The sequence below is a fragment of the Eptatretus burgeri genome, chromosome 3, assembly GCF_056783735.1.
Source record: "Eptatretus burgeri isolate ZD-2024b chromosome 3, Ebu_testis_v1, whole genome shotgun sequence".
Classification (NCBI taxonomy): domain Eukaryota; kingdom Metazoa; phylum Chordata; class Myxini; order Myxiniformes; family Myxinidae; genus Eptatretus; species Eptatretus burgeri.
The window spans coordinates 145,509,469-145,533,519 of record NC_140963.1 but is presented as its reverse complement, the minus strand read 5'-3'; the positions used below and the strand labels follow the sequence as shown (position 1 = coordinate 145,533,519).

The window sequence follows — 24,051 nt, the reverse complement described above, 5'->3', positions numbered from 1 at the left end:
ATATTCATGTCTCTGCTGGCTGCGAGTCAGAGGTCAATAGACGTCTGGGTCGGGCCTGGAGAGTCACGGATTCACTGGATCATGGGGTGTGGCGCTGCCGGTACCTGTGCGGGAGGACGGAAGTCCGAGTCTTCAGGTCCTTGGTGCTTCCAATCTTGCTCTATGGGTGCGAGACTTGGACTCTGACCAAGGATCTGAGACGGAGACTTAATTCCTTTGGTACCAGGTCTCTTCGGAGAATCCTTGGCTATCGCTGGTCGGATTTTGTGTCCAACGAGCGGTTGCTGAGAGAGACTCGGATGAGATTTGTTACCTGCATAGTCCGTGAGCGTCAGTTGCGGCTGTATGGATATGTGGCTCGTTTTCCTGACGCTGATCCTGCTCACCAGATTCTCTCAGCGAGGGAGTCTCATGAGTGGAGGAGGCCAGTGGGCCGACCACGTGCCTCATGGTTGCAGCAGGTTGACCATCATCTCAAGGAGATGGGGATGTGCCTGGCATCTGCCTGGGGGATGGCCAGAAGGAGGCCCCTGGAGTACCGGCGGAAAGTGGATGCAGAGACGCGCTGTTCTGGCAGATGCTCCCATACCTGACCTGAATATTAAACGCTGGGCGGTGTATAAACACCCCAGCAGGCACACAACGTTGTTGCAACGTCGTTTGCCAGTTCTATCCTGACGTCAGAATTGGGTCAGTGGGAAGTTGTTTTCGCAACACCCATGATGTCAGATTTCAACGGTGTCACAACATTGAAGCATGACGTTATTTTTCAACTTTATCACAACGTTCATAAAATGGAGTTTTTGTTTTTACCCTTTTCTTTGCACGCCAAAGAAACGAACATTGCAGTGCATTACACCCTTCAGCTTCCAGCTTGATGGAGCCCTCGACCCGTAGGTCTGGGGCCAGCGGGGCACCGCTGTTCCACCGGTGCCATTATCAAAACATTGAAGTTGTATTGCAACATCATTATATGTTGCACAGTAACACATAATGACCACAACTTGAAAACAACTGTAATTCATAATCATTTATTATCACGTATCACGCAGAGCATGATTGCTGCAAAAATATACAAGCAGTATTAACAATAATAATAATATCTATATTCGTACCAAAAAAGCACACTTGAATACAAACGCACAATAAATAAAAGTAGATACCATTGCAATTGAGAAACATATTCTAAAAATGGGGAATAAAAAGAAATACCACATGGGTAAAAGCCGTAAATACTTTTTTGACAAATTCACTTTGTGCAAAGCACAGTTAACAATTCAAATTCAGAAAGTTCTGCTCCAGAGAGGAACTGTGGAGCTTCTCTCTCAAATATAATTGACTGCACAAAGGCACCTTTAAGTACAACAACATCATCATGCAGTGTTAGTAAAACTCAAGCCTGTTGGCTTAGTGGTTCGGGTGGTGGCTTGGGATCCTAGGTTCCTGAATTCAATCCCCGTTGGCCGCTGAATTAAAATACACCAGGAGGGTGATTCAGCCTGTCATCCTTCCAAGGTCGGCAAAATGACTACCAGTGTACTGGTAAGGGGGACACTGCATCAGCGGCAGAGCCACGTCCCAACCAATGATGCAACCAGCAGCCACAGGCTACACTCGATAGAGAGAGAGAGTGTTAGTAAAACTGCTGATAATTCTATGCTTGCATACATTATGGGCATTAGGAGCATAAAAGTTATTGACTGATAACTTGCATTTATATAAAATGTAATTAAAAGTTTTAGCTACTGATGACATACTACCCATTGTTACAAGATTCATAATGAAGTAACCTCAGGTAAGAATTATGAGAAGATTTACAAGATTATAAATTTACAAGTGCGGCCAGTTTGCCAGCTCCCTCTTCAATGATGGTCAGATAGTGTGAGAAGGAACGGTACCAATGGGACCACTTCATTTCCGAGTCAGTAGCGTTGGGGTCCGCATCGAACCTCTCCGGCTTATAGATCTTGTCCATAGTCGGTTGAGGCAGCTGAAGGGATCAAGTGAAATAAATTGTAGTGAATGCGAGGGAAAAACCTTCGGAGTGTAAGGCTTTATTTCACTTGATTAAAGCCGACTCTACAGACACATAAAGGAATACATGTGCAGTAAGGAATGCATGTGCAGCAAGGAATACATGTGCAGTCGATCACCACATAATATATCAGCAATTAGCCAGCATAAGCACGGAGTCCGGTATACTCTCAATTCTCACCATTCAACGAGCACCAAGTGAACCACCGCCGTAAATGACATTGCCCCAGGGACCATCCCACCGACCGCACGGCATCTCGGTTTTATCTGTCCCGTGTGCGAGCTGCGCGACACGTGATCGTGCGTCACTTCATCCTTTATTTCATCACAGAGTGAATATTAAACGCTGGGCGGTGTATAAACACGATTGGATTTGACTTTTATCGAGTGAATAGTCAATGCTGGGCGCTGTATAAACACGATCAGGTTTGATTTATATCGAGTGAATATTAAACGCTAGGCGGTGAATAAACACAATCGGGTTTGATTTATATCGAGTGAATATTAAACGCTAGGCGGTGAATAAACACGATCAGGTTTGATTTATATCGAGTGAATATTAAACGCTGGGCGGTGTATAAACACGATCGGGTTTGATTTATATCGAGTGAATATTAAATGCTGGGCGGTGTATAAACACGATTGGGTTTGATTTATATCGAGTGAATATTAAACGCTGGGCGATGTAGAAACACGATTGGGTTTGATGGGCTCCTGATGTTGGCTTCGTCCTTCTTGATGTAGCGAATGGTCGATTCGTTCAAACCATAATGGCGTCCAACTGCGGCAAACCTTTTTCCTTCCAGAAGCATATCGAGCACCTTTGAAATGAGAGCGAGAGAAGAACCTTCAGAGTGTAGGCTTTATTCCATTTGATTGAAGCCGCTTCTACGGGCACATCAGGGAATACAGGTGCAGCTAGGAGTACATAAGCAGTAAGGTATACATGTGCAACTAATCACCGCAAAATAAATCAGTATAAGCACGGAGTCCGATATACTCTCAATTCTCACCATTCAACGAGCACCAAGTGGACCGCCGCCATAAATGACAATGCGCCAGGGACAATCCCCCCGACCGTGCGGAACCTTGGCTTTATCTATTCCGTGCTCGAGCCGTGCGACATGTGATCACGCGTCACGACCTTCAATTCACCACAACCTTCACCTTCTCCTGTGCTGTGTCACGTGATTGGGTTTTCGTATATCATGCCTCGCCCGCTAGGGGTGGCTTGAGTGTACTTCTGGTCGCGCAATAAAGCGGAGTTGATGCTGGCAAGCTTGCTTCTCGTGTCCCACTGCACCTCGTACACCATATCCTGGAGCGTCAGGACCTTCCTCTGTCACTTCGGTTCCTTGCCAGAAGCCTTAGAAGGTGCAGGGCGTTTGGGGGGCATCGTAGGGCTTGGAGAAAAAAAAACGTAGAAAATGTTCGAAGTTCACAAGCGAAACTTCGTCTCGTGCGTTGTGTGACTGGTCGAGCGCCACGCATTATAATTTATTGCTTAAGTAATTTATATTTTATATATTATTACCGGGGGAATCCGCAGAAAAAATTAGTTCGGTTCCAAGGGAAAACCCGCGATGAATCAGGGGCGCGATAGGTGAACCGCGATATAGCGGGGGATGACTGTATGTACATATATGGAGAGAGAGAGAGGGTTGGGGGAAGGGGAGTTAGTGGAGAGGATATGTTATGCTTTATCTCACACACACACACACACACACACACACACACACACACACACACACACACACACACACACACACACACACACACACACACACACACACACACGCACACGCACACACACACTCGTACTTGACCAATATCGGCTATTAATTGGGAATCGGCAGGTTGGAGTCAGCGTGATTACTGACTGCAGTACGTCCTGTGTACAACCCAAAACCTTGACTATCTTTCACCGAAAAACAACGTTGCATTTATATAAATGTGTCAGGGATATATTCACAAACATTAGTCTTTACTAGCAAAGTACCCGCCCATGGGCGGGTACAGTTATCTGTTGAATGGTGTTGGTCCCGTCTCGATCGGATGAAATTGAGAAATTGACGTTATCCGGTGACCTTAACCCCGTGACCTTTGACATTGACCTTGACCTTGATCCCCTTATGTCCGTTCCCAAGGATCACATATGCCAAGTTTCGTCTCATTCTATCCAACGGTTTGGCCGTCTATAAAGGACAAACAAACATGAAAAATTGATGTTTTAGTCAATTTATGACGTCATAACTCGAAAACCGGAAGTCTGAAGTGAATGTCGTCAATCAACTGTGTCATTTAATTTTGATTATCTGTCGAATGGCGTTGGTCCTGTCTCGATCGGATGAAATTGAGAAATTGAAGTTACCCGGTGACCTTGAACTTGACCCCGCCCCATGTCCGTTCCCAAGGATCACTCATGCCAAGTTTCATCTCATTCCATCCAATGGTTCAGCCGCCTATAAAGGACGAACAAACACACACACATACGGACATACAAACATATTCTATTTTTTAGTATAGTAGACTAGCAAAGTACCCACCCATGGGCGGGTACAGTTATCTCTTGAATGGCGTTGGTCCCGTCTCGATCGGATGAAATTGACGTTATCCGGTGACCTTGACCCCGTTACCTTTGACCTTGACCTTGATCCCCTTATGTCCGTTCCCAAGGATCACATATGCCAAGCTTCATCTCATTCTATCCAATTTTTTGGCCATCTATAAAGGACAAACAAACATGAAAAATTGACGTTTTAGTCAATTAATGTCGTCATAACTCGAAAACCGGAAGTCGGAAGTGAATGTCGTCATAACTCGAAAACTGAAAGTCGGAAGTGAATGTCGTCAATCAACTGTGTCATTTAATTTTGATTATCTGTCGAATGGCGTTGGTCCCGTCTCGATCGGATGAAATTGACATTATCCGGTGACCTTGACCCCGTTACCTTTGACCTTGACCTTGATCCCCTTATGTCCGTTCCCAAGGATCACATATGCCAAGCTTCATCTCATTCTATCCAATGGTTTGGCCATCTATAAAGGACAAACAAACATGAAAAATTGACGTTTTAGTCAATTAATGTCGTCATAACTCGAAAACCGGAAGTCGGAAGTGAATGTCGTCATAACTCGAAAACTGAAAGTCGGAAGTGAATGTCGTCAATCAACTGTGTCATTTAATTTTGATTATCTGTCGAATGGCGTTGGTCCCGTCTCGATCAGATGAAATTGAGAAATTGAAGTTACCCGGTGACCTTGACCCCTTGACCCCGTGACCTTTGACCTTGAACTTGACCCCCCCCACCCCCATGTCTCTTCTCATGTCCCAAGGATCACTTATGCCAAGTTTCATCTCATTCCATCCAACGGTTCGGCTGCCTATAAAGGACGAACAAACACACACACATACATACATACAAACATATTCTATTTTTTTAGTATAGTAGAAGATAAACAGCTGCGTGTGACGGGTGGAAAAAAAATTTGCCTCAGCAATTTAGAAAACATTAATCCGGAAAACGGCGCGGAAACCAGGTGTTATTTCACAACTCCTTCAGAATGTCGGAGCACGAACCACTCGCTCAGGATGACGGAGCACGAACCTCTCGCTCAGGATGAGGGAGCATGAACCACTCGTTCAGGATGATGGAGCACGAACCTCTCGTTCAGGATAACGGAGCACGAACCACTCGCTCAGGAGGATGGAGCATGAAATACTCGCTCAGGATGACGGAGCACGAACCACTCGCTCAGGATGACGGAGCACGAACCACTCGCTCAGGATGACGGAGCACGAACCACTCGCTCAGGATGACGGAGCACGAACCACTCGCTCAGGATGGCAGAGCACGAACCACTCGCTCAGGATGACGGGGGACGAACCACTCGCTCAGGATAACGGAGCACGAACCACTCGCTCAGGATGACGGAGCACGAACCACTCGCTCAGGATGATGGAGCACGAACCACTCGCTCAGGATGACGGAGCACGGACCACTCGCTCAGGATGACGGAGCACGAACCACTCGCTCAGGATGACGGAGCATAAACCACTCAGTATGATGGAGCATGAACCACTCACTCAGGATTATGGAGCATGAATCACTCACCCAGGATGACTGAGCATGAACCACTCACTCTTACGTGGCGTGGCAAAAGCATCTGCAGTGAGTGAACGATTCATTCAGAATGATGTAGCTTGATCCCGTTATCGACTGTTGGGCGCTCGGCAAGTGGCTTAAGCACTCAAGCAAGCACGACAGTTCAATGGTTGATAAGGAACAGCTGGCCAAGATGTGGCTGCATATCATATAGGACCCCTTTATCTATAAATATTGTCTTCACTGTGTCTGCAGCAGTTAAATGAATTCAGTCAAACAATGACTTTGTCCACAAAAGACTTGCTATTTAACATACAAAAACCCTGGAGACCGCATCGTTAAATTGCCCGTGAAATAAACATTGCTGATAATTCGCCTCATTGCCTGCTCCACACGCGTCAATGGTACATCGTTCACGGTCTGCACAAACGTTATAAATTTTTTTAAATGTCCATTTTTCACCAGATTTGCTTTGATTCCCTGTTGAGGACCTCAGAAAACCTCCAAAAATAGACACAGATCTGTCAGATGCTATGGATAGGCAATCCCTCTGGGAGACTGACCGATGTCAAGCAGTGAATGCATTAAATCATATAGCTCAATGAAGCTAGTTAATTTTGGCACATTCCTAAATATTTTGTTCACTCAATATAATTCTCCAAATAGTAGAAAAAGAGAAGTTTACTCTTTGAAAATTTCACATTTTCTTGTGTGTATATGGAGAAGAGGGACCATAGTCTTGCTTGTTTAAGTAAATATGTATGTAGGCTCAGTTATAAGACTGATTATTTCTTTAAATATCAGATTTCACTCCAGATTTCGACACTTGTTTAGTCTGGACGATATCCGATCCTCAAAACGGAAATAATATTTGAATGATATACTTTAATTCGTCCGTGAGAGTAGCTCGTGGAAAATTGTGTTATATAATGCATGAAATAGCTCCAAGCTCCTAATGTGAAAAGTATAGCACTTTCAAAAGTGCTGTATACAGCAGTTCGTAGGGATGATGAACAGGCATTCGATAATATGAGTGAGGAAAGTGAAAAAAAAGAAGAAAACTTTATCGTTGAGAATGGATTGAGGCCTGTTCCAAGTCAAGTTGAGCAGGCCAAAAAACTTGGCGCCTTCAGACCCCAGCGATGTTACCCAGGAGACACCGCAAGACCCCAAAGAGCGAGGTGGTGGAGGACGTGCCTGATAAAGGATGTAATTAAATAAGGCCGTTAATTATCTTCAAAAGTGGTGTTTTAATTAACCCAAACACCCAATTTTCACTCATTCACTTCCTTGGAGTTCCCTTGGTATGCGTGTAAAGTTTCAGGCTGCGAGGTTTTTTTTTATGTCTTTGAAGTTATGCAGGAGGGTGAGCTGAGCTTAAAAAAATGGCTCAGCTAATCTCCACCAGATTTTACACACTTACTGGGGGTACCCAGGGTAAGGTCAGAGGCATAACCTCGCCCCCCCCCACTTCTACCCCTGCAAGGCAATTCTCTGTATTTATATGTGTGTGTTTTCACATCTGAAAATCAAGAAAGTGACCTTAAACAAGGAAATGAGGCTATTTGGCCCATCATCGCCATGGTGCACTCTCAGGTTAATTTTTGCGACAGTGTTAAACATCAATCTTCTTGATGGTTTCCTAAAGTTTAAACAAGGAGAAAAAGACAAAATGTCGTAGTCCCCGTCGTTTTAAGAATTTTGCTGTCGGGAGGTAAATGTTTACCCATATTTACAAGATTTATGTGTACATGCAACTAACTGACTTGAGTGGTCATATGACATGCAAGATTGCATACGATTGGGTTATTCGGTCAAGAATATTAATGATGTGGGTCATGTAGTTGTACTGCGTAAGATAGTTGATCATGTGACATGTATGATGTTTTTGATTGGGAATGCAAATTTTGCACACAAGGGATTCAATGTTCAAATATTTTGGGGGAGACATACTGAATTACACAAAAAGTATAACATGCAATAATATTTATTTATATATAAAACAAATTATATTACTGTCGACAATCGAAAATTATCATTCAGTTGAAAATTCTGTCTGATCTGTTTTTGCAAACTTACTTAGAGGTGGTTTGGGTGAAATTGAAAAGAGTAATCAGAATTTTTTTTAATTTTCATGAAAGATGATGCTTCACAGTATAGGTATGAAAAAAATGGAACAAGGTTGGTAAATGTATGTCTGAGAAAAATGGTTGAAGACATGGTCAATACCAGGTTTTTTTGTGGCAACTAAAATGGCCGCCAGTCTACCAGTCGGCCATCTTTGATCAGATCGCAAAATAAAGTTAGGTGCAAGTGTATGCAATTGGTACTGTGCTTGTGCCAGCTTTGAATAGCATCGGACCATGCATGTCTGAGAATTGGTTGGGGACACGTTTAAGTAGTGAAATGGCCCCTGCTCGGCCACCTTGGATGTGATCTTGAAAACAAAATAATGTGCATATGTAAGCCATCATTCACTATCAGTGTGCCAAGTTTGAACGAGATCAGTAAATGCATGTCCGCAGAATGGTTGAGGATGTGTTCAACATCAGGTTTTACAACTAAAATGGCTGTCAGTTGTCCATCTTTGATTGAGTCGTGAATCAAAATGACGTGCACATGTATACCACCATGTGTTGTCCTTGTGCCAAGTTTGAACAAAATCAGTCCATACCTGTCCGAGATATGGCTGTGGATACACGGACGGATGAGACCTAATCCATACGCCCCCGTTTCTGAGTAAGTCCAACGGGGGCTAATAACTCGATCTTCATTGGGTGACTGAGCTTACTGGGAGAGGAGATGGGGGGTTGCAAACTTGAAGAGCAAAGGGGTTGGGAACTTGAAATCACATATTTTACATTCATTGGAATTTCCATTGGCCCCTGCTATTATGTTGTCAAAGGACATTCCCAGCAAACTCTTCAAATATTCTACACTTATTGGGAATGGACCTACTGAATTCCAGTTATAAACCAATCAACTGTTTCTGCTGCCACTCCTTTTCAAGGAGACCATTTCATGCATTTAATAGTCTAAAAGATTCCTGACTCGCTACTGACCTAACTCTCCTCTTCTTTACTCTTTTCAGGCTGTGACCACTGGTCCTGTCATTGTTTCTGAAAGGTTGTGGCATCAGTCATTGTTTCTCAATATGTGAACCTATTCCATTTTATATACTTATTTTTCTGCCAGTGTCAGGTCAGGTCAGGTCATGTAATGGGAGCACGCACCGGAGCAGCGCGTCCGGATACTGTGCCTCGACCCTCAACCCACTTTTTCCCTCAACCCCTCAATGTTTTTCTTCCCCATTTAGCTCAGAACAAAATATTTTTTGACCCTCTGATTTGTTCATTTTCACTTTTTAAATCCTTTTTCTTGTTTTTTGACGATTTTCTACCACATGCTGTTAACAGGACGTTGAAGCAAACACAGTGAGGCTCAAGGAGCATGGGCAGGACGTCCTCGTACTGGAAAAAATTCCCTTGATGAGCAAGAGCTTGGGCCAAGGCAGTACACATGTTCATTATAAGTAAGCTTTTCTTTGCATGTTCAAAAATAAAATGACTGCAGAGTAAATGCATCATTGTCATTTGGAGAATTTCCCCACAATCATGAGATCATTTGTTTAATTACAGACACATTATATAAATTGTAACAATGATAAGTGCATTTTAAACAAATTTTAAAAGTGTTATAATCCATTTAAATTTACCTGATGGGCTCAGTATTTTGTATAATTGCTAAAACTGTGAGGGCCACAGAGCGGATCATGCAAAAGCATAACCAACTCGAGGTTGTTTGCCAAAAAACGAACCAAGGGTCAGAAAGTTAGTTTTCATCCACAACCTGTCCTTTATCAGGGACCAACACAGGCTTTGTGTACTTTGATATTCAATGAATCATACATGCTTTGAATCGGATTAGTTCATACTCCACTCTGGGGAAGCCATTTTTTAATTGAAAACGAAATCATCTGTGAACGAACGAAACAAAAGGAAAACGAAACTATACTGTATATATGTATATATGTATATATATATATATATATATATATATATATATATATATATATATATATATATATATATATATATATATATATATATTAAACAGGAAGTGAGTGATGGCACTCAAGACAGCAAAAGCTGGATACAGAATATTGAATGATCCGATAAAATGACATTGTTCTTTTTATTTACGTTTGCAGTTTGTTTCACGAACATTTATCAAGGCTGTTAATTTACAATGATAAATACATAAATGACTTATTACTGATAGTTTGATGAATTTACCCCGAAGTATGAATATCATTGGAATAACCAAAATTTTGCACAGTACTGTTTATATGAGGTGTTTGTGTTTGTGTGTGCGTGCGTGCGTGTGCATGCATGTACATGTACACATATAGGATCTTTGTATTTCAAAAAGTACCAGTATTTATTGTATGATGGCTATCACCTCATTTTTTGATGCATATCTTCCAAAGAGGCACAACTTTTCCCTATGATTTTTAAATCTCTGATATGGTTAAAACAGCAGTCTCACTTATTTTCTCTTCCCTTAAAGGTACTCTGTGATGTCTGGAACTCCTGAAAAGATCCTGGAGCATTTGCTCGAGACGATGAGACTTGATACTAAATATGATGACACCACAGGTAAGGATGATATGATAAAATAGAGGTGGTGCACTCACTTTAGAGCTTTTTAGTTTGGGTTCAGAATGGCATTTTTTAGACAGGGTGTTGCCTCTCAAAGCAATTAGATGGCCATTAAGCTAGCTGTTACGTATACTAGCATAATTTGGTTGACTTTAAAATATACCACAATGTTTTTCAAAAATAGGAGGCGAGTCATCACCACTACCTTGAACAAACCACAAATTCCTTCCCTGATGTGGAGCACTTGACAAACTAACCAGTGTAATCTTTGCCATGAGACTGCTTTGGCAGCACCACACCTTCCTTTTCTTGGAGCAGCAGAGACAGACAGATTACGGATAGCTTAGCTTGTCTGTAATCTCTCTATCCAGTTTTGTGAGGACTGGACGATGGAAGCTTCAATGAGTTTCACTCTCATTCTTGTAGTGACTAAATGTGTGGGATAACAATGAGTAAAGAAGGATATGGGGCAAGGTAAATATGACAGTGATGTTTATTTGTGATACCAAGACCATGAAATGTTTTTTGTATACAAGGCCGAGGCTCATGGAAAAACTAGAACACAGAATGGACCAGAACACAACAGAACAAGAAGAACCTAGAGCAAGATAGAGGGACACAACAGAGACAAAGTGGGAAGCAGAATTGGCTTGGGGAAGAATGAGACCAAGGGTTGAACAATCTGGATGACACAAGCTCAATCACAGCAAGAAGAGAAAGAGAAAAAACTGCAGATGAAACAGAAATGGAACCAACAAATGGAAATAAAGGGAAGGGGGAACACAATAACCTGGAAAGGAAGAGGGATCGGGGGAGGGTTAATGAGGGTTGTAAATATCATAAGTATGGATAAGGGATGACTTGAAGTGGTGGTGAACAGCCATCTTGAAGCCCTGGAGAGAAGAATGAGATTTGACAGACAGAGGAACTTGGTTACACAGGCGATAGAAAAGAAGAACTAAATGAGTGGAGGTGTTCAGTGAACCTCGATTTTGGGAGTTTCACCAAAATTCACTTTTTATGGAAGTTTTTTTTTGGATATGACAGTGACCAAGTGATTTGGCTGTAAAGGGTAATTTGATGTATTGATGAATCAATTCATAATTATTAATTTTCGATTAATTACTTAATTTTCAAAAAGTTACAGATTTGGATGAAACGGTGGACGTTTCGGTATGCTATTAGCCAATTGATGAATAAATTAATTATTTTACCATTATTATTTATTTATTTTAACAATGTAATTAATAAATTAATCAATCAATTATTGTGCACCACTCCCTCTCAATTCTCTCTCCATGTGCTGCACAGCGGCATCGCTCGGTTCCAAAGGATCCTCAGCAATGTTGTGTGCTGGAGGATACCTTATTGATTTATTTGGCATGGGGGTGATGTACTTTGAATGTAGCTCTACTTGTTTTTGTTCTGATTATTATTATTAGGAGAGGACCAAGCATACAAATGCTTGGTCTCCTATTGTTTTCTGTATATTCATTATTATGATTCTTTCCACCAGTTTTTTGTGGAAGCTGTGGCATTGGCATCACTGCTCCGATTAATTTGAAACGCCCCATGTTGGGGCAAATGGGAGCTGGCGCATTATTTATTTATTTTTTTACGGATTTTGATTTTGCAATCACAATGACAACCAGCTTGGATTTAAGTGAAAACTTAAAATAATCTTCTTCTCCAAAACCGCAAATGCTATGGATTTGATTCTTGTCAGGTTATGATCAACTACCCATGGTGCAAAAAAATGTATAAGATGACGTCATTAGTGAAGCGGTTTGCCAGCCACGTTGAGGTTAAAAAAACTAATTTCCGATTCACGCAAAACATTTTTTTTAATGTCATCGACAACACTATACAAACTTGAATGTGAAATTTTGCTTTGATCGGTCACACGGTCTGGCAATGAAAAATATAACAAAATTGATGATGTCATAGGTGACGCCATCTTGGAGAACTTTCCCATGTTGGTGTCGCGTAAAAAAAAAACTATTTCTCCCGAACTGCTGTTCCGATTAAGTTGAAGCTTCCCATATAATGTTGGGGCAAATGGGAACTAATGCCTTCTTTTTTCCAACTTTTGATTTTGCAATCACCATGGCAACCAGCTTGCATTTAAAGAAAAACATAAAAACTCGATCTTCTCCGAAACTGCAAATGCTATCGATTTGATACTTGGTAGATTATGATCGACAACCCATGATGTAAAAACATTTCTTCAGGTAGTCATCAGTTATGTTGTTTGGCCGCCATGTTGGATTAAAGGTGAACCTCTTTTGAAAATCTTTTTCTTCAAAAGTGTTCCACTGATTGATGTGAACCTTGGCACATTTGATCGAGTACCCCTGGGGAATATATATGCTTTTAATGATGATGTCATAGGTCATGTGGTTTGAAATTGCCTCATATTGGACTTCAAGGGATGCCTGGGCCCCTGCATCACTGCTCAGAGTTTTATTTATTATTGTTGTTTGACCATTTTTTAGCCTTTTAAAAAAAACTTTTGTTGTTTTTTCAACTCTGTTATTTTTTAACATTGTTCTTCTGAGTAACCACTTGTCTGATTGACAAAAAACTTTCAGGATAGGAGCAACCCCCCATGGAGAATATTTTATGATAATTGTGACATCATAGGTCACGTGGCATTTCAGCCACCCTGAATTAAAAGCAAAAAAATTAAAGCATTATCATTCTGAAATCGCTGATCAGAAAAAATTGAAACTTGGCATATCTCTTTTTACTCCCAATGGGGAATAATGGATTGTGAAAATGCCGTCATCAGTCAAGTGGTAGACCAGCCAGAAATGTTTTAATCGAAATCCTTGTTTACCATTGATATTCAGTATTGTTGCGGACCCGGGATGGCGGGGGTACTCGGTTGGGGGTATTGTTGGTTCTCCCCGGACTCACTGGGAATTGAGGCCATCTCGCACGAATAACTCCGTGTTGCGGCGTGTTGATAATCGACTGCGAACGCCAACAATTTAAGCACATGACGCAGTGTCCTCCGTCTGACTACCATTTAACTGGGGGACACGCAATCTTCTTATCGGGGAAACGCACTCTCGGCAGTTGTGCTGATTTTATCTTTATTGCATCTTGATTGAGTCAGCCAAGCTTACCACTACCACAACACAGGACTCAGGTGAGAGCCAATTATTTGGGGAATTATAATGTCTCGGCTAATCTATGTGCGGAAATTGCTGGACCAATCAGGGGAAAGGACGGACACAGGCAGATTGAAAAGAAAATGTGAACAAAGCAATTTATTTACAACGAGCAATGTGGGGTATGGGAATGGAGGGAAGGGAATTCAAGGGCTTTAATGGAGTAAAAGAGCAACCAGGGCAGTAATAGGGGAAATGCAACAAAAAGCAATCAAGGTGTGTGTTGACAATAAGCAAAAAAAAAAAAAATGCACAAATCGCAGACTTAACTTAACATTTTCCTTACCTTCTGGATAGCATGACTGGGTGCCCATCAAACCACACACACGGGGAGACAATTGGGTGGGGCAGGGTGGCCTCAGCCTACCGTACGTGGAACCATTGACCTCCCCAACTTTATACCGCTCTCCCTGCTGCTCTCCGGAATGGCCCCGACACTGCACTCCATAACCAAGGGTCCACGAGCTGTCAGAACTGCGACGAGAGAGAGAGAGAGAGAGAGAGAGAGAGAGAGAGAGAGAGAGAGAGAGAGAGAGAGAGAGAGAGAGAGAGAGAGAGAGAGAGAGAGAGAGAGAGAGAGAGAGAGAGAGAGAGAGAGAGAGAGAGAGAGAACACCAGAGAACACCAGAGAACACCAGAGAACACCAGAGAACACCAGAGAACACCAGAGTGTTGGGCATAGTTTTATAGTCCCTGAGGCAGTGCGGCCAAAGAGCCACACATTAGATCTTCCGAGATGTACTGAGACCAGCTATTGGGCCACGTCAGATCTTACGAGCTGTCCCCATGCCAGCCATTGGGATATTCCCCCACAGCCCCGCCCATTCTGATGCCCGCCCAGATATGCACTCAGTTGGCCCTTCCGGCTGTCGCCAAGAGCGGAACTCCACATTTAACATGAGGAAATCACTTTTGCCCGCATGCGCCTGGGACGCCACATGCCCAGACGCCACATGTCCAAAAATGTCCATGGCTCAAAGCCAGAGAATGGGGGAAATAGTTTCCGGGGGACTATGTTGTGTCCTGATCCATATACTAGTCGTGTTCAGGTGACTGGAATGTGGAAACAAAATACAGTACACGGGTAGACGGCAATAAATTACCATACAGGGTAGATGCCCATACAGACGAACAGACAAACAAGGACTTGGTGGGGCTTCAAACAATAAATGGGAATTTGATTTGCGCTTATAAGACCATGGCTTTGGCAAAGGCTCCAGGACGCTGGTGTTATTCACACATGCTGAGGAGCCATGGCAGTAAAATGACGCACACCCGATGTGATGATGGCAGTCACGGCACACGTCATCGCACGCTGATGTGCTATTATCCCAATGGGTTGAGAGTGGGCATTAGCTACCCAACCCAATGAAATGGAAGACCAAGAAGGAACCCGAAGAAGTAAAGAGGAAAGATGGAGTCATCAGAAGGAACCTGGATTGGATTCGGGTTTCAGCCGCTACTCCACTACCCTCAAACCAATCCAGGCACAGCCAAGTGAGCATTACAGAAAAAGTAGTGCAAGAATTCACTTCTCCTTAGAGAGATAGATAAAGAAACAACGAATTTAATTTCATAATAAACCCAATAGGAGAGGCGCTATTCTTAATGTGCATTACGGAAGTAACTATTCCAAGAGGCTACGTGCTTTGTCCGTTTCAATTATGGCATGCAGTTTATAAAACTGCAACAGTATGTTCAGGCCATAGCATTTTTACCAATTGAGCTTTTGTCATCAAGTCTTCAACAAACCTTGATTATGAGATTGTGGAGAACATAAATTAATAAAACGTACAATTTTTAAACTCGTTCTCGTCATTTTTCGTTTGAGTACAAAGTGGATGCGGCTGGGCTTTGCATTTTCAGATGCTTTCTGTGTTTTTTTTGAATAAGGCTCATTTGTCTGTGCCTGTATGGGTTTGAGGGTAGAAGAGTAGCAGCTGAAACCCAAATCCTATCCAGATTCCTTCATCTTTGCTTTTTGCTTTTTCGAGTTTCTTCTGATGACTCCAATGTAGTATTTAATCTTCCATTTGATTTCAATTTAATTTTTTTTAATCCCATTCTGAATTGAGTTTTATAAATTCGAGGTCATGGGTCATGTGTTTGATCAAAGCGAGATGTCTTGGTAGGTGGTCATCACTGCCAGCAGTTTTTATTTTTACTCGTTTTATTATTTTTAATATGCAGTAATATCTCAGTTTATGAACAACTTGCATTCCTGAAAAAGCTCTTAAATCGGGAGTGATTTTCCTCGATATGTATGTGTGTATATATATATATATATATATATATATATATATATATATATATATATATATATATATATATATATATATATATATATACATATACATATATATATATATATATATATATATATATATATATATATATACAGTCTATAACGTGAGGACATAGCCACATGGGAGAGAATGAGGGAAGCAATGCTCTGACATCATCATCCCAGATGGAAGCGAGTGCCACTGCACTCGTTTGTAACGAGATGTGTGTTTATTTTAACTTGCACAATCAAAATTTTTGATTAAAAGATCATGAGGTCGTGTTTTGATTTCGTAGTTGAAAACTTAGTTGACTGAAGTTGAACAAAAGTTTGTAATGTCACGATTTGAGGTCGCAAATCAAATTTTTGGTGTCAAAAAATTTAGTTCTTAAGATTGAAAGTTTGCAAATCAGATGTTTGTAAATCGGGATATTACTTTCCTGCTCTTATGAACACGTTTTGTGGACTGAACATTAAGTTCTTCCGTTTTAAAAAAAAAAACTATTTGTAATTTATAGGGTGGCTGAAGTGTTTCTCCTCATATTTGTTGCAGACACATTCCTGGGAGACTTCCTGTTGACACATCCTGTGTTCATACCTCTGAAGAAGCTCTGTCCAGCATTAATGGGACAATATCCTTTCGTCTGTATAACATAATTAGCTTTGGACCAGAAGTTCTGGATATGAAAATTCTCATCACCTCCAGTTATATCAACAGCAAGTCTACTTTCGTCTCATATTGATGTTTTTTTTCCAATTAAACTGTATCTCTCTCGTGAATTAGTTGAACACTCCAGATTGGTAAAAAACATAAACATTTGTTTAACAGACTCGGCAGTGCTGATGACAAAATTGCCAAGCATAATCGAGAGTTCCCATCACTATCAGCATGTCAAAGGGCAAAGCTTACTGACAGTTAACCCAAAAAGATGTGCCGGTATTACTTGGATGCTCTTGTCTTGCTGTATTTCATACTTTGGGTGCTTTAAACACTGAATTAATATCAGCATATTGTAATTGAAATCTTAAGATCGAATGAGGTTTACAAGCAGGCATTTGGCTGGAGGTCAGTGCTTTCAATCTCTGTCTCACTCATCAGCAATGCTCCTTCACTACAACTGAACCTATCATGCAGAGTCGGCGGTGCAAGGCTCAGAACAAGAGAAAGCCGACTATGCCCTGGGTACCAAGCGACGTGTTGTCCAACTTGTGTTGCAATGGTCTGCATTACACAGTGACCTCCTGAAGGAAGATACAATGGCAACAGCCTTTCTTGAGGTTCGGTAGTTTTGAAAAAGGGGTTCAGTGTAACAATTATAGAATTGCATTTTGTTTTCTCTTTCTTTGGTCTTCAAAGCTTTGTATCATGCTTCACCAAACAGGGAGAGAAAGACAAACAAAGTTGGAGACATCGCCATGCAAAGACTGGCATGTTAATAAACTGAATGAGGGGTAGAAGGGAAGATATCGGAATTACCTAACAGAACCACTATATTATGAGAATTTGAGTGCCAGGGAGGAAAAGGGAAGTACTGTAATGGGCTGGTTATTAAAACTCGAAGAACTTGGGAGTTGGTACAGGAGAAATCACAAGGTGATGACTTACAGCTGTTTTGAAGAACTAGAAGGAAGAGCATGAGTAATTAGACACAAGGAGTGAGTTCCATAGAATGGAGTTATGGAGATAAGCATCAAGCTTGCAGCTGGGGGTGGGGTGTGGGGTTTGGATTCCTTGAATGCTGCGAGACCAGAGGACAGGTGCAGCGAGACCAGAGGGCAGGTGGTAAAGGACTGGCCACCATCCTGCCTCCAGTAGGTGAGAAACAGACTTGAAACAGCATTTGATTCATCCGTCTTCATCATAGCAAAATGTGAAGCAGCTGCCTGAGCCCAATGTGGTGAGCTGTACTCCCTGCCAATTTGGATGAAAACCTTCTTTGTACACTGTATTGAGCTATTGATGGTTCAGAATGGACTTGTATCTGCAGAATATACCAAGGCTTCCGGTTCTGGGTTTGGGGTGTCGGCAGGTTTCTCTCAGGGGTCTTTTCCGACTTTCTCAAAGTTAAGTTTCCGGTTGTTATCTGTCCCGTTTTAACTGTTTATTTTCTCACCTACATGTTTACTGTGTGTTCCTAGTTCGGTTTTGTTTCAAAAATTGTGCTATTTTGTGAGTTGTCGTTGACCTTGTCTTACCAGGTTCCTTGAGGCCTACCCATCCTTCCCTTCTAAGTGTACGATCGTTTTTATTTGTATTCTCTCCAGGATTACCTTCAATTACTATTTTCCCCACTTTCCCAATGCCCCCCATCCCTCCCAACTAAACACTCTGTTTCTTGGCTTAAATTTAATGGAAAAAACCCCCCAAAAAACTACCTTCCTCCCTGCATATCCACGAATCCCGAACCTTCTTCTTCCTCCTCCTCCTCCTCCTCCTTCTCCTTCTTCTTCTTCCTCCTCCTTCTGCCGGCACACCATCTTTCTTCTATTTGAGCTGACCCACTCTCTTCATTACCTTCACGATTTCTTCTGACAACCTTCCATTCCCGAATCTTACCTAACCTTCATAAATCCATCAAAAATAAATAATATTCCGTGTATCCTTTCAAATCTATATTCCTCCTGTAACCACATGTCTTATCTCTCTCCACCCCCTTTCTGATAGCTTTTATCGATCCATCAGCTTCACTCTGCGTTTACAGTTCCAAATTCACCATACACCTCCACGATTTTACTTCAACCTTCCCTTTTCCGAATGTTACGCAATCCTTATTTAAAATAAATAAATAAATTCGCTTTTGACTATACACCTCCCGTAACCACGTGCTTCTCCCGTAACCATGTGATCTGTTTCCACCCACTGTGTTTATCGATCCAAATTCACCATTCACCTCACAATTTTTTTCGACAACCTTTCAATTACCTGATCTGATGAACTCTCTCTCTCTCTCTCTCTCTCTCTCTCTCTCTCTCTCTCTCTCTCTCTCTCTCTCTCTCTCTCTCTCTCTCTCTGTGTCTCTGTGTCTCTGTGTCTCTGTGTCTCTGTGTCTCTGTGTCTTTCTCTTTCTCTGTGTCTTTCTCTTTCTCTGTCTCTTTCTCTGTCTCTGTGTCTTTCTCTTTCTCTGTCTCTTTCTCTCTCTCTCTCTCTCTCTTTCTCTTTCTCTTTCTCTTTCTCTGTGTCTTTCTCTTTCTCTGTGTCTCTGTGTCTCTGTGTCTCTGTGTCTCTCTCTCTCTCTCTCTCTCTCTCTCTCTCTCTCTCTCTCTCTCTCTCTCTCTCTCTCTCTCTCTCTCTCTCTCTCTCTCTCTCTCTCTCTCTCTCTCTCTCTCTCTCTCTCTCTCTCTCTCTCTCTCTCTCTCTCTCTCTCTCTCTCTCTCTCTCTCTCTCTCTCTCTCTCTCTCTCTCTCTCTCTCTCTCTCTCTCTCTCTCTCTCTCTCTCTCTCTCTCTCTCTCTCTCTCTCTCTCTCTCTCTCTCTCTCTCTCTCTCTCTCTCTCTCTCTCTCTCTCTCTCTCTCTCTCTCTCTCTCTCTCTCTCTCTCTCTCTCTCTCTCTCTCTCTCTCTCTCTCTCTCTCTCTCTCTCTCTCTCTCTCTCTCTCTCTCTCTCTCTCTCTCTCTCTCTCATAAAACGATCTTTTATAATGCTTCATCCTCCTCTTTCACATGGGTGGTGCTCATTACTGGATCATAATTCAGTACTCTTCTTCGATTTCCACAGACTGCTCTCAACTCGACCTTTCATTCATACCTTGCCTAAAAAATCCAACTGTTCCAGCATTTCTTCTCTCCATTTTCTTACATTAATTCTCCTTTATTACATCCAGCAAGAAATGTGTTTAATCGCATTTCTGACCTAAAAATTAAATAAAAACCCAGTTTGCTTTGAATGTTCGCCTTCCATCAAGCATTCTTTTTTTCCAACTTCGGTGCCAACTCACCACTCTCAAACCTTCCTCTCAAAGCAACAATCATACTTCTCCCTCCAAACTTCCCTCTCACCTTTCTCTCTCTCTCTCTCTCTCTCTCTCTCTCTCTCTCTCTCTCTCTCTCTCTCACTCTCTCTCTCACTCCCAGCTCTCTCTCACTCCTCTCTCTCTCTCTCTCTCTCACTCACTCACTCCCTCACTCACTCACTCACTCACCACCACTCACTCTTTCTCTCTTTCTCTCTTTCTCTCTTTCTCTCTTTCTCTCTTTCTCTCTTCTCTCTTTCTCTCTTTCTCTCTTTCTCTCTTTCTCTCTTTCTCTCTTTCTCTCTTTCTCTCTTTCTCTCTTTCTCTCTTTCTCTCTTTCTCTCTTTCTCTCTTTCTCTCTTTCTCTCTTTCTCTCTTTCTCTCTTTCTCTCTTTCTCTCTTTCTCTCTTTCTCTCTTTCTCTCTTTCTCTCTTTCTCTCTTTCTCTCTTTCTCTCTTTCTCTCTTTCTCTCTTTCTCTCTTTCTCTCTTTCTCTCTTTCTCTCTTTCTCTCTTTCTCTCTTTCTCTCTTCATCAAAGACTCTATTCTCTCTCTCTCCATGCTCTGCTCTCTCTCTCTCTCTCTCTCTCTCTCTCTCTCTCTCTCTCTCTCTCTCTCTCTCATCTTTCTCTCTTTCTCTTCTTTCTCTCTTTCTCTCTTTCTCTTTCTCTCTCTCTCTCATCTCTCTCTCTCTCACATGTGACATGACTATCCCCTCTCATCATGCCAGACTATCCCCTCTCTCTCTCTCACAGATCTATCCCCTCTCTCTCTCTCTCACAGGTCTATCCCCTCTCTCTCTCTCTCACAGATCTATCCCCTCTCTCTCTCTCTCTCACAGATCTATCCCCTCTCTCTCTCTCTCTCACAGATCTATCCCCTCTCTCTCTCACAGATCTATCCCCTCTCTCTCTCTCACAGATCTATCCCCTCTCTCTCTCTCACAGATCTATCCCCTCTCTCTCTCTCACAGATCTATCCCCTCTCTCTCTCTCACAGATCTATCCCCTCTCTCTCTCTCACAGATCTATCCCCTCTCTCTCTCTCTCACAGATCTATCCCCTCTCTCTCTCTCTCACAGATCTATCCCCTCTCTCTCTCTCTCTCTCTCTCTCTCTCTCTCTCTCTCTCTCTCTCTCTCTCTCTCTCTCTCTCTCTCTCTCTCTCTCTCTCTCTCTCTCTCTCTCTCTCTCTCTCTCTCTCTCTCTCTCTCTCTCTCTCTCTCTCTCTCTCTCTCTCTCTCTCATGCACAGATCTATCCCCTCTCATCTTCCGTTGTCCTACCCTTCCTCCCAGCCATGGTTCACTGAAGCTTGTGGCGAGGCAGTTGTCCTGACACAACTTGCCTTTGCCTTATGGAAAGCAAACCCAACTGAGGGTAATCTCAGTTCCTTCCATAAAGCTCGGAACAAGTGTGTATCTACCCTCAGGAGAGCCAGAAAACAACATCTTTCCAATCTAAAGTCTGAACTCTCAAACCTCTTTCCCTCCTCCACATCCTGGTGGAGTCTAATCAAATCTGTTTCTGGTGTATGTTCCCCATCCAGCCCCTCGCTTACCTCAAAAGGCCACGCTGCTGATACCGCACGTGAAAAGGCTGAATGCATAAACTCGGTGTTTGCATCAAAATCTTGTGTCTGAAACCCATCGCTTTCTGTTCCCACCTTACCCAGTCGCACCCAACTGTCCCTGGACTCTGTCCTTTCTTCTGACAAAGTGGAGAGCTTGCTGTCAAACCTTGACTCAGATTTTGCAACCGGTCCAGACGGCATCAGCCCACATGTCCGAAAAACATGCTCCTCTGGTCTTGCTCACCCTCTCTCTGTTCTATTCACCCTCTCATTTGCTCAAGGTATCTGTCATCTGCTTTTAAATCAGCAAATATTACTGCCCTGCACAAAAAATGTGCAAAAACAGATCCCTGCAACTGCTGACCAATCAGCCGTCTCCCAATCATCAGCAAGGTTGTGGAATCCATCATCGCTTCAGACATTAAATCCTTCCTCTTCTCCAATGGCTTGATTTCCGATCATCAATTTGGTTTCAGACCAGGTCACTCTATGCTGGATATGCTGCTTCTGCTCTCCCAACAATGGATGGAGGTCCTCAATGCCAGACATTAAATCAGAGTCTTATCCCTCGACATATCGTGTGCTTTTGACATTGTCTGGCACCCTGCTCTGCTCACCAAACTCTCTTCCTATGGTATCCAAGGCCATCTCAACTCATGGCTCGCAATTGTCCTCTCCTGTCGCAGCCAATATGTGGCCTTGTGTGGAGTTCTTTCATCCCCTCTTCCTGTCCAGGCTGGAGTTCCTCAAGGTAGCGTTCTAGGCCCTGTTCTTCTTCTGGTTTTCATCAATGATCTCTCCAACTCTCTGGAAAATCCTCTTTATCTCTTTGTTGATGACTCCACCATCTGCCGTACCATCTGTCATCCCTCAGACCAGCAAGCAGCAGCTTCTTCACTCTTTGCAAATTTGGGTAAAATCACAAACTGGTCTAACAAGTGGAACATGTCTTTCAATTCAATCTGGACAAATCTCACACTCTCACTGTGTCTCCCCGAAAGAACCATTTGGAACCCCTCCCCCCCCTTCCACTTTCGCAACAATCCTCTGGAAGAAGTCCTTTCTTTTAAGCTTCTGGGTCTCATTATCTCCCATGACCTTTCCTGGGAAAGTCACATTTCCAACCTGGCCTCCAAAGCCAGTCGCCGACTGGGAATCCTCCGACGTGCAAAGTTCTTCCTCGACACACCTGAGCTCCTGACTACATACAAAGCTTTCGTCCACAGTCTTATGGAGTACTGCTCTCCCCTCTGGGCTGGTGCTCCTGCCTCTCACCTTTCTCGGCTTCACGCAGTGGAAACCAAGGCATTTCGAATCATTGGTATCTGCCACAATGAGGCTGAGCCTTTGGGCCTCTCACTCTCTTACTGCAGGCAGGTCGGTGGTCTTTCTGTCTTCTACCGTCTCCTCTCCGGTCTCGCCCACCCTCCCCCTGCCCCTGCTCTGTCTGCGATTCGTTCCCACCATATCTCCGCAGGGCAGTCAAGCTCCGTCAACAACCCCCTTCTGGTAAAAGTAGCAAAATCACTGCTCACCTTCACTCTTTCATTCCTATTTTTCCCCGCCTTTAGAATAAACTCCCTCCCTCTGTTGAATCCCATTCTTCCCTCCAGGCTTTCAAAACAGCTGTTCACCACTACCTCTTATTGTCGCCCATCCAAATCCTCGATCTTTTCTACCCCCGTTAATCCACCCCAAACCCACCTCCTTCAAATTCCCTGCTTTCCTTCCTGAAAGTCCCTGTGGTGTCCATCTTGTGTACCCCCATGTTCCCCGCTCTATCCCTCTCCCTTCCACAGATCCCTTAATTTCTCTGTTCCCCACTGTTTTGTCCTTTCCACACCACTCTTGTCTCATACCCCCCCCCCCCCACTTGCTGTGCGTTGTGTGTTCACTCTCATTCGAGCCTTGATAAGGTATACAGAAACAAAAACAAAAAAAATGAATTCATCAGTAGACCTTGGAGACATACATGGAAAGGTCTTCCCGTGCCAGGTTGTTTCTGATCGTGAAGCCTGGCAGATCCATAGTCACTCTCTCACTTTACTACATTGAAATATATTGCACGTAGTTGACCAGTAACTTATTTCTTGACCAGTAGTTGACCAGTACATTTCCATCTTTTTAGAAATATGCATCTTCTGATGACTCCATCTGCATCTCTCTCAGATGACATGAACCAACTTTTAACCACTCATCCCAACTCTCTCTTCCTCATGTGTGATGATTTCAATTGCCACCATGCCAATTCGCTGGGTGTTGGTACCTCTC

The 24,051-nt window shown here is 42.8% G+C and overlaps 1 protein-coding gene across 19 annotated transcripts in view; it reads left to right on the top strand.

Annotated features, from left to right (window-relative positions):
- RAPGEF4 (Rap guanine nucleotide exchange factor 4) overlaps nt 1-24,051 on the top strand; it is a 342,806-nt gene that overhangs the window by 203,483 nt on the left and 115,272 nt on the right. For all 19 annotated transcript variants that reach the window (XM_085876078.1, XM_085876076.1, XM_085876077.1 and 16 more), the window contains 4 exons: nt 9,557-9,672; nt 10,710-10,798; nt 16,815-16,893; nt 17,386-17,539. In XM_085876078.1, the coding sequence (XP_085732204.1) occupies nt 9,557-9,672; nt 10,710-10,798; nt 16,815-16,893; nt 17,386-17,539 (438 nt within the window). The remainder of the gene's footprint in view (nt 1-9,556; nt 9,673-10,709; nt 10,799-16,814; nt 16,894-17,385; nt 17,540-24,051) is intronic.